This window comes from Hyperolius riggenbachi, chromosome 4 (genome assembly GCF_040937935.1).
Source record: "Hyperolius riggenbachi isolate aHypRig1 chromosome 4, aHypRig1.pri, whole genome shotgun sequence".
Lineage (NCBI taxonomy): Eukaryota > Metazoa > Chordata > Amphibia > Anura > Hyperoliidae > Hyperolius > Hyperolius riggenbachi.
The window spans coordinates 498,515,386-498,527,689 of record NC_090649.1 but is presented as its reverse complement, the minus strand read 5'-3'; the positions used below and the strand labels follow the sequence as shown (position 1 = coordinate 498,527,689).

The 12,304-nt window shown below is 40.0% G+C and overlaps 1 protein-coding gene across 24 annotated transcripts in view; it reads left to right on the top strand.

The window, feature by feature from the left end:
* Positions 1-12,304, top strand: part of LOC137504538 (neurexin-1) — a 2,090,050-nt gene that overhangs the window by 786,093 nt on the left and 1,291,653 nt on the right. For all 24 annotated transcript variants that reach the window (XM_068233108.1, XM_068233107.1, XM_068233118.1 and 21 more), the window contains one exon: positions 11,116-11,417. In XM_068233108.1, coding sequence (XP_068089209.1) covers positions 11,116-11,417 — 302 coding nt within the window. The remainder of the gene's footprint in view (positions 1-11,115; positions 11,418-12,304) is intronic.

Below are 12,304 nucleotides of genomic sequence, written 5' to 3'. Positions count from 1 at the left end.
TACCCCCTTTCCCATGAGAAATCTACTCCTTTTTTTCAAACGGGGCTCTGTATGGCTGATATTGTGGTGAAACTCCTCCCACAGTGTGATGTCAGCACCATGGTCCTGACGGTTTCCTGCTGGTAAATGTCATTGCATTGTGGGAAATGTTTACAGCTGTTTCCAACTACCAAAAAAGCAAGCAGCAACTCCTTCCACTGACAACCCCTGCCAGCAGTAAAAATGTCACCATGAGATAAATGTCAAAATGTAAATCAGGGAGAGGAAATATTTTACAATGGGCAAACACTGACTAAATCGTGTATACAGTAATTGTAAAAATAAAGCACTATTTTATTACATTATTTTCACTTGAGTTCCTTTTCAAGTACATATCTTTTTCCTCTTGACATGGCCGAGTACTGAGGACTTTGCTTGTTAAATCATTTGCACTGCCTCTCCTCCACACACTCCCGTTTGTGCTGAATAGAAAATTGACTGCAGTGATCAGTAGCATTTTTCTGTTTTAATTTTGTTCTGCGTATTTCTCTGGTTGCCGTGAGCAACCCGCCACAAGCCTATTCTTTGTGCAGCAGTTTCTTAAACTCCTTTTATTTGTCACAGCCATTAAGTTATCTGAGGTCCTGGCGTGTTGCTATGGTCCCGGCAGTCCATGGTGACTGCATAAAATCAGGAGCTTGTGGCTGAACCGGGGGAATTTCATAAAACATAAAATGGGAGGAAAGAAATAACTGAAAAAGCAGCAAGATTTTTTGGATTACACAATAAAGTGTCAGAGCTGCTGATGACCTGATATATGAGCCAGTAAAAATAATTTGGTGCCTTGTCAAAAAAAAGCCGTCAGAGCTTTTAAGGCCAGAGGTAGAGTGGAGGTTATTACTGTTCAATTAGTATTTTGCTGGCCTGGAGCCCTGGAGAAAAGAGCAATATTGTATGGCACACAAGTAATGGAAGGCTAATGTACAAAGAACCTGTGTGCTGTGCAGCTATTGTTATTGTGCTGTGCTTTCATACACAGTCACAGATTATTTCATAGGATATCAAACACCTTTCATGAAGGCCTCTTAATTAAATAATAACTAATACTAATACATTTCTTTTAAAACTAAGATTTAAGTAGGAAAACATTATAGACCCTTTATGGAATGAATCCATCGCATTGGGATTTGCATGATCATCTAAATCGACTGGCTGAATCGTAAACTATGACTGCAGTTACAAACACGGGTACCATTTTCTGATCACCCCTCTAAGGGCATCAGAGAACTAAACCCCCTAATTTAGAATGTCTGGATACAAAAATCTAACAGTTGTAGCATAGTCCCCCTCCAGTCCATACTGGCAACTGTTGAACTTACTGATGGACTAGCTGCTGATACAAGGAGGTGGGACAGTCAGGGCCGGATTTACCATAAGGCACTGTAGACACATGCCTACAGGCGCCTGCTGATGAAGGGTGGCCAACTCCACTCCCCAGGTGTCCTCCCTCCCTCCTTCCATATACAGAGTCCTGATGAGAGTGTAAATGAGAGGTTACTCGCCCTGCTCTTTCCACTGACCAGATCTCCCTTCAGTCAGGGGCACATCTAGCTACCTAATACTTGGAGGAACCTCTAGGCACTTAATATTGAGAGTACCTCTTGTTACCTAATACTTGGAGGCACCTCTAGGCACTTAATATTGAGGGTACCTCTGGTTACTTAATATTTGGGGGCACTTCAAGCTACCTAATACTGAGGATACCTCTGGCTACATAATACTTGGGGGCACTTCTAGCTATTGAATATTGAGGGTATAGCTCTGGCTACCTAATGCTAAGGGGCACCTGTAGCTGCCTATGACAGGCAAGGGAAGTAGGAGGAGAAGTGACAGCTGCGATAGCCAGCACACTTGCAGTGCGGTTCGGCGGGTGTTTGTAGGCCCATGGAGGGCGGAGTCTAAGGTGCCAGGACATCTGTGCCTTTAGACTCCTGTGAGGTAAATCTGGCCTGGGGGAAATTAAAGTCTATGGCTGTGATGTTGGAAATCCTTCCCTAACTTGAAGGAGCCCTACCTCCTGTCTACATCTTAGCCTCTGGAACCTGGAAACTGTTAAATGTATGTTACTAAGCAAGGGGGCACTCAGAGGAGCACAGTGATTCCTAAGGGGGATGAGTGCCCCAGCTGGCCCCCTGTGTAGAGCTGCCACTGCTTTCTTACCTACAGGAAACCACTTCTTAACCTGAGTGGGGTCAGGTATATTCTCCCCACCTAGGTGCCTTACAGGAGGTAACCATGACTTGTGAGTATATTTTCATCTGACATCACATGTCCAATACCTTCCATTATCCTATGTAATAAAAGTCCTGGAATCTGCGTCAAGGGCTGTGTTCATTTCAGACGCCAAGTGCGCAGTTGTGGTGTCATGGACGTTGCTCAATGGAGATCATTCTAGCACCCCGTTTTTTATTAAACGGCCCCAAATGACTAATTCTAATATACTGCACTATATCGGGCTCTCGGTTGTCTCTTTTTTCTACACTTCTTCTTTGTAGTCACTGTGCAATGTGCCTAACAGAAGCACCATTAATATCTTCCCATGTTATTTCTTTTATTCTCACCACAAGTACAGTTTACTGCGTTTCTGAGAAATGGAAGAGACAGCCATGCCCAGTGGTGTTTTGTGCTCATTGATTCTGGGTCAGCTCACCAGCCGTCTGTAGGAAATAGTCTAGATTGCTTTTAATTCCAAACGGCAGGCAGGTAAATAAGGTGCATTATCTGCAATTTCAAACAAGGGAACTCGCTCTGTGCGTATTTTATGTCCGTATTTCGGAGACTATTTCATAAATCCATTCTTAATGATCCCTCATCAGTTTCGCGGTACAATTGGGGTCGTCTCTTACAGAAGCACATAAAAAAGAGAGGAGAATATCCAAACCGAAGTCCTCAGTGCCTAATCTATTCTTATTGATTGAAGTAAAGCAGCAGAACAATAAGAATTGAGAGATTACAGACAATGATTTTACTTTGAGAACTTCCATCGGGAGAAGGTGCATTAGGCACGTTCTGTCTTCAGCAAAGTCGCTGATCAGATCCTCAGTGACACATGAAGCTGCTTTTTTTCCCTCCGATACAAGGTGCAGACATGCTGAATTGGCTTTCCAGGCGCTTTCTCAAGCAAAATACCATTAGCTCAAAAGATTTAGCCTTGAATACCTAAGGAAGGCGTGATACATACAAACTGTTAACCTTCTTAAAAGCTTTTTCCAATCTTTCCTAAGCCCTGGAGAAGCTGATTTTACTCAGGCTCGGTCATTCGCAGTAAAACGATTCCTTTGACTGGCCTATAATTATAGAGTGTGGTAAAGAGGTATTTCCAACATAAAAAAAACCTTTCCCTTGCCGGTGTGATTTTGGTCAAATGGAGCCAATGTGTCCTAGTTTTATTATGAAGATGTTTGCTGACAATGTTTAATGTAAGTGAAAATGATCCCGTTACTGTAGGACTAGACTATTATTATTATATTATTACTGAGGGTTGTGGAGGCATTAAAGATACTTAATATTTCAGTTTTGAGTACAGAACACAATGGACGAGTGGTGAATATGGTCCAAAACTGGTGATATATATATATATATATATATATATATATATATATATATATATATATATATATATATATATATATATATATATATATATATATATATATATATATACAGAGAGAGAGAGAGAGAGAGAGAGAGAGATGAAGGATAAGAATATTCGAGCACTTGACAAAAGTTAGGGCTGCCAGAGGTTTTTCCCGATCCACAATGGAACTGTCAAATCTGTATTATTATTATTATTATTATTTATTGGATTTATATAGCGCCAACATATTATGCAGCGCTGTACAATAAATAGGATTACAGACAATGATAACAGGGGTGACAGCACAATACAGGTAATAGACAACAGATATCAACAATACAGGTAATAAGCAGTAAGATACACAACACAATGCGGATAGTAATGCAATGCCAGATCATACACTGCAGTGGTAGTGGTAAAAATACAAGTTCCATAAATCTGGGTAAAGTGCACACAGTCATGTATGATACACAAGGGGAGAAGGTCTTGCCAAAGGCTTACAATCTAGACAGCAAGCAATGGGCAGCTCTCAAAGGCTGCAAGTGAAGTGAAGGCTCCAGAGATGTGCACAGCCCCCTGGAGGCTAAATACACACCTTGAATACAAATCAAATGCAAATTATGTGCTGAACACTAATCTAAATTCTAAAATTTGAATGCAAGCTGACACCCATGGAGGCAGCTAGCCTGAAGTGTACTTAAGTATTTCTACAGCAGAAAGGAATGGCAGCGCTTCCAAACAGACGCTGCACCTGAAATGACTACCTGCACAAGTATGCAGAGCTCGAATAACGGGCAGATTACACACCTTGCATTCAAAACAGGGGGTTGGTGACACGAAAAGAGGGGGTGCATCAAGAAGTTCTTGGCAGAGAGGGTTAGGGCACTGTTGAGTTGATGTAAGCCTCCATGAAAAAGTGAGTTTTGAGTGCTTTTTTGAAGGTGTTGAAGGTGTACATGCAATCCTCGGCGCTGTTATGACACCCAATATTGTTGCTGCCTGCAATCACCCATGCTCAACTGGTGCAGTGTTGCCACCACCCGGGGTATAAACTACAATGCAGGCTTAGTTAGCTTAACAACAGAGGGGTACACTTTATTTTAACCACTTTACCCCCGCGCGTACGGATTTCTCCGCCCCTTTTTCCATCCTTTCACCCCCAGGGACGGAGAAATCCGTACTCTGCGCACTCCCGCCGCTGTCCGCGCTCTCGCTCGTAAACACGCCGCCCGCCGCTAGTAAACACGCCGCCGCCCGCTCGCCCGGAGATCAATGAACGGGAAAATCCATTCCCGTTCGTTGATCTCAGCCCCGCAATGATCTGCTGCCGCTCGGCTGAGCAGCCCGATCATTGTGAAAAAATAACAAAGTCCCAGCCTCTTTCTACTTCCTGCAAGAGTCCAGAAGGACGCTTGCAGGTCGTATGAAACAAATTGGTAATGGTGCCATCTTGTGGCCAAATAGTAAAACTACATCCTAACCATTTTTTACACACAAATAAACTTGTTTTACACAAAAAATTAACTCCTTACCTCCCACACTCCCCAATTTTTTTTTTTTGTAATTAAAAAAAAAAAAAAAATTTACAATTTAAAAAAAATACATAAATAGTTACCTTAGGGACTGAACTTTTTAAATATTTATGTCAAGAGGGTATAACACTGTTACTTTATAAACTATGGGCTTGTAATTAGGGATGGACGCAAAACTGAAAAAAATGCACCTTTATTTCCAACTAAAATATTGGCGGCAAACATTGTGATAGGGACATAATTTAAACGGTTTTATAACCGGGATAAATAGGCATATACATTTAATGGGTTTTAATTACAGTAGCATGCATTATTTAAAAACTATAAAGGCCGAAAACTGAAAAATAATAATTTTTTTCCCACATTTTTTCCTATTTTCCCATTAAAACACATTTAGAATAAAATTATTCTTGGCATAATGTCCCACCTAAAGAAAGCCTAATTGGTGGCGAAAAAAACAAGATATAGTTCATTTCATTGCGATAAGTAATGATAAAATTATAGACGAATGAATGGAAGGAGCGCTGAAAGGTGAAAATTGCTCTGGTGGTCAGGGGGTAAAACCCCTCAGTTGGGAAGTGGTTAAAATCTCAGACATAAAAAACAAAGTCACTTACATTGCGGGACCATGCAAACTGGACCCTTACTGCATAAAAACACCTATAAGGTTTTTGCACCGACAGCTTTTGTGTGCACCTTATTATTACACATCAGTCATCAAACTGGTCACAATCAGAATAGCCCGGGCTGAAGTATGAGTTTGACTATCATTTCCTTCTCTCCTCCCTACATGACAACTGTCTGGCCTCAACTTGATATCCCTGGGGAGTTATGAGGGGTTTACAAAGGCATGGTAGGGTTTCTGAAGCAGGAGATGACGCTAAACACCATCACTCAACAAGCCTCAGTAAAGCCTTATTTCTTTTATACACAACATCTGTGTGGCCTCAGCTATGATATCCGGATATCCCTGGGGAGTCATGAGGGGTCGACAAAGGCATGGAAAGGTGTGGCTTGAGGTCTGGCAAGGGTAGGTGTGTCTGGGCTTCTGAAGCAGGAGATGACGCTAAACACCATCACTCAACAAGCCTCGGTAAAGCCTTATTTCTTTTATACACAACATCTGTGTGGCCTCAGCTAAGATATCAGGATATCACTGGGGGGTTATGAAGAGTTTACAAAGGTATGGTAAGGTGTGGCTAGAGGTGTGGCAAGGGTAGGTGTGTCTGGGCTTCTGAACTCACACTAGACACCGTCACTCAATAAGCCTCAATACAGCCTTGGTAGTGAGAACAGCCAGTGGTGAGGTTGTACATGTTACAGTGTAGCTCCACTGCAAGATAAGGAAACCCACTACAGGGTTACTGTGATAAGAATTGAGTGTTTACCAGCCCTGGGCTTTCCATAATACACATTTACTGTGCTTGTGCTGAGGAAGATACAGGTAGAAGAACAAGTAACTGACAACACCTCACCTTTCCCATATCTTGATTCAGATAACTGTCCCCAGAGCCCACTTGCTCTGTAGTGTACTGCCTTGACTGCCAGGCTTTAAATGATGTGTAAACAACAGTATTGATAAATGTTCAGAGCAGCATGTATCGCCAGGGCTCCAGAAAGAACATTTCCAGCTATGTAGATGGCCATGAATTTGCCATTCTTTATCAGTATATATGCACACTTCGGGGGGTGGGGGTGGGGGGGGGGGGTGGTTAGGTGAAATACTAAAGACAAAAGATCAGAGTTCAACGTGAGAGACGGGTGACTGTTTTTAATCAACTAGTTTTTTTATTGATTTTTGTAAACAGAAAACAACATACAAATATCAATTTTGAGTATTCATCTTACATTTGTAAATACAACAATACAGACAATTGGACGTCTAACTCTACTATCTAACGTAAGTAGTAACAACAGTAATAACAATAATACCAATAATAGTGGCATAATAGGCATGGAACTGGGATTGACATATAATTATACTACACTGGAACAGACAAAATTAGTATGTGGATTAAGTGTGAGGGTCTGGTAGGGAATAATCCTTAATGATCTGGGGGGTTGGCAAGTTATATGTAATCGGAGAAGGTCCGTTAGATCTCTAGTATTGGATTTAATATAGTTCTACAGGATCTAAACAGTTGTATGGGTGACTGTTATTTATAGAAGACGGTAAAGATGGCAACTTCCATATTCGATTCACTTTAAAGTGAATGGGAACCGCATTTAAAAAAAATGTGACAGATACTTACCCAAGGAGAGGGAAGGTTCTGGGTCCTATAGAGCTTTCCCGCTCCTCTCCTGGTCCCCTCGTTCCAGTGCTGGCTCGCCCGGTAGCAGTGACTAAATTAGTCAAATACTGCTTTACCCGGCCGAAGGAGGCTTCAGAAGTCTTCAGGGAGCCCGAGTGCTCCTGAAGAAGGGTGGCCCTGTACTGCACCTGCGCAAGCACGCTCTCTTGCACGCTTATGACTGTGCAGTATGGAGCCGCACATCTTTGGGAGGACACGGCTCCCGCAGACTTCCAAATACCCTTTTGGTGGGGGATTGAAATGGGGGGAAGCCAGCACAGGATAGAGAGCACCGAGAGAGGAGACGGAAGGCTCTATACGACCCAGAGCCTTCCCTCTCCTTAGGTAAGTATTTGCTTCATTTTTTTAAATGCGGTTCACTTTAAGAATATCATACATCAAAATTCAGCTCAAGGGAGATACAATTAATACATATATGCTGCAAAGAAATAGCATTTTGACGTGTGAGAAAATAAGTTTATAGCCAGTGGTACTGAATTAATAGAGATGAATTGAAAGCAAAACGAAGGCTCACTTACCCATATGTCTGCCTTTCACCACTGTGCTGGACACTGCTTTCCACCTTACTGATGCCCACTACTACTACTTCTACTACTCCTACTATTACTACTACTACTACCACTACTACTCCTACTACTACTCCTTCTATTACTACTACTACTTCTACTACTCCTACTATTACTACTACTACTTCTACTACTACTCCTTCTATTACTACTACTACTACTACTACTACTACTACTACTACTACTACTACTACTACTACTACTACTACTACTACCACTACTACTACTACTACTACTACTACTACTCCTTCTACTACTACTACTACTACTACTACTCCTTCTATTTTTACTGCTACTCTGCTGCTGCTGCTGCTGCTATTATTATTATTAATACTCCTACTACTACTCCTATTATTATTACTACCACTACTCCTATTATTATTACTACCACTACTGCTATTATAATTAAAACTGCTCCTACCACTACTATTATTAACCACTTGACCACTACAGGTGGTGTCCCCCTTAAGGACAAGCACATTTTTTATAGACCAAAGCAATTTTCACCTCTCAGCGCTCTTTCCTTTCATTTGCTAATAACTTTATCACTACTTATCACACCAAAATGAGCTATGTCTGTTTTTTTGCCATCAAATAGGTGTATATAATAGGCGTAATAGGTATAATAAGAACAAAAAAGTCAGTATTTCTCAGTTTTCAACCATTATAGTTTTAAAATAAAATGTGCTACTGTGTTTAAAACCCATACATGTTATTTGCACATTTGTCCTGGTTATTTCAATGTTTAAATTATGTCCCTAGTGCAATGCATAGCGGCAATATTTTATTTGGAAATAAAGGTGCATTTTTTCAGTTCTGTGTTCATCACTAATTCCAGTCCCTTCTTTGCAAAAATTACAGTAATATACCCTCACTAGTAGACCTAAGCCTGTTAATATAATGGGCTCTAGGTCTCTCTCACAACCCCCCTCTCCTCCCGCCCCTGTGGCCACCACCACTGCTGCATGTCAGTGCGCATGAGTGCCCATGCACACGTTCGCCCACGCACATGCCCAGCCCCCTGGCCATTTCCTCCTCCTGTCCCAAAGGCTGTCCATGCTGCACATGTGCAATAGCTTAAACAGTTGGCTGGATAGTGTACTGGTTAAGGGCTCTGCCTCTGACACAGGAGACCAGGGTTCGAATCTCGGCTCTGCCTGTTCAGTAAGCCAGCACTAATTCAGTAGGAGACCTTTGGCAAGTCTCCCTTACACTGCTACTGCCAATAGAGCACGCCCTAGTGGCTGCTGCTCTGCTCTGGCGCTTTGAGTCCGCAAGGAGAAATGCGCAATATAAATGTTATTTGTCTTGTCTTGTCTAAACGCTCGGACACAGGGACAGGAGGACGCAGCGACACAGGGGAATTATAATAAAGGATGACATACATATTAAAAAGTTGAATCCCTAAGGTAACTATTTTTGTATTTATTATTATTTTATAAGTCATTTTTTGTTTATTAAACCTGTTTTATTTTGGTAATAACTATGGGGGTGGGGGGAGGTAAGAGGTTGATTAATGGAGGCTTTATTTATTTGTATTTCATGTATGTAGGTATAACTTTACTATTTGGCCACTAGATGTCCCCCGCTTTATATTCCTGTGTAGTGTGAACAGCACACAGGAAATGTTATTTGTATGTTTTACTTTCACTTTCTTAATGACTACCAGCATCTCACTGATGCTGGTGATCATTGATAACAGGCACTTTGGTCTGTGAATGGGAACATGTGTTCCCATTCACCAATCAGTCTACTAACAGCCAGCAATAAGAACGCATGCTGGAGCGCGTGTGAGGGTGTGTGGCAGACAATCGCGGCGAGGTAAGTATAGCTACACAAGATGAAGTCTCAAGGGGTGCAGATAAACTGTACCTATTCTGAGAACAGGTTAAAGCGGAATGAAACCCAGCATTTCTTCTTTGCTCTAAAAGATTATTTACAGCATTTTATATACTACCACCATTTTTTTAACTAGAACAGCTTTCAAAGGGTTAAAGACAGGACTTACAAGCTCCCTGCAGGGAAAGCTGGACGCATCTGAACTGTAGATAACATTATCTTGTGTTTACTTAATTGTATCAAGTGAGGAATGTGAACATTCTCTGGCAATTCAGACACTCCAGAACACAGACTCAGACTCAGAAAGCATTTCCGGGTACATTACAATATGAATACACCAGTTATGAATAAAATGCAATGGCAGATCTCAGGGCAAAAAAAATGTACTTTGGGAACTTGTAATTTCTAAATGAATAATAATACGTATGCACAAAAGCAAATATGATAACTGTATGGGGTATCAAAAGTAGGAAAACATGTTTTACTAAATATTATGTCAGAGTTTTATACTGCTTTAATACTACTACTACTACTACTAATGTTACTACTACTACTACTGCTGCTACTACTTATACTACTACTATTACTACTGTTACTACTTCTGCTATTACTATCCGTACTACTACTTCTACCATTACTAATAATAATAACAATACCAACTGATGGTATTATTATTATTATTATTATTATTATTATTATTATTATAATAGAGTATTTCAAGCTAACATACACTGACACTTAAACAAAATCATATATATCCTCTTTTTAAATAATGTAATAATAATAGCAGCAAGCGGAGGACGGAGAAGAATATAGATAATTATAATGTTTATATCATATGATAATGATGAGGACATGCGTTTAAACAAAATATTCACCATTATTATAATATTGGAAACTCTCGCACAGTTGAATAGGTTTAAAGTGGCACTGAGCTGAAACCCTGTTTAGTTTTAATTTTAGTTTTTAATGAGCTCATGCATAAAAATAATGAGCTGAGTGCAACATGAAGAGATGTAGGAGAAGGCAGTTGATTCTATTTTAGCTACTTACACCATTGTACAATTGGCAGAGCTTTTACCATAGCTTGTCAGCTGCATTTAAAATGAATGTTATTATTTTTGTGATATAGCGCACGATGCTGCTTCTGTTTTAATTTTTTTCTCTCTAACGGCAACACAGTTAAATGATTTATAATATTCTAGTTTTAACGTGTCATATTAAAAATGCATTTTTTTTATGTTTTCCAGGAAAAGAAGAATATATTGCCACATTTAAAGGGTCCGAGTATTTCTGCTATGACTTGTCTCAAAACCCGATACAAAGCAGCAGTGATGAAATTACCTTGTCGTTTAAAACCCTTCAGAGGAACGGACTGATGCTTCACACAGGGAAATCTGCAGATTATGTCAATCTAGCGCTGAAAAATGGAGCCGTCTCCTTGGTCATTAATTTGGGGTCAGGGGCCTTTGAGGCCTTGGTGGAACCAGTGAATGGAAAATTTAATGACAATAACTGGCATGATGTGAAAGTAACAAGAAACCTGCGTCAGGTAACAGTAAAATGGATGAAAAAAGTGATTTATTTTTTCTTTAGTACAATTAGGTTACATACATACCAAAATATTTAGTCTAATTTATTTTTGAGGAATATATCGAGCCACATCTGAGCCTGGGCAGACCTAGAAAATATCAAGGGCTTAAGTTCATCGTATCACTTTACGCCAAGCACTATGTTTAGTGAAAGTGAGTTCGGAAGGAAAGCCATAGGTGTAGTTCAGGTAGGATTGGCTGCCAATGCAAATATACATAAAAAATGTTTAGGGAATCACCTTTATCATTTTAAAAAAGTTTTCCTTGTGTTATTTTTTTCTCTCCTACACGTCAACGATTTTTTTTCAAACAGTTCACCCTCTTGCAAATGTGCAAGGTTTCTTTCTTCAAAGCTTGCATATGGATGAAAAGATCCAGCAGGTGAGCCTAATGGAAGCATGTTGCATTCATTTTTGCCCAAGGAAAAACGGTAAAAATTGCTATTGAAAGAGTAATTACTTAGTTTTTGTTTATTTCTGTGTAACGCAAGGCAATAATAGCAACATTATTATTTCTACCAGTTATAAACATTAACTGATAATTGTTTTAGAGATGCAGAAACTTTCAAGTGTCCATTGTATTAGTATAGTTGTACTTTCTTATAAGAAAAATAATTGTCTTTAAAGCAGCTTTGAAATGTGCCCAAAAAAACTTTAAGTGTGAGTTTGTTTACACTCAAGTGTGCCTAAAATGTCTTAAAAGGGGACCTTAATCAGTGATTCAGTATACCTGCATTTGATAATTTTACACTCTTTTTAAATAGGTAGAAAAAAACAAAGTCTTGTAAAAGTAATACCTTTTAATGGCTAACTGATAAAGTTAAATAATGCAAGCTTTCTGGGATCTA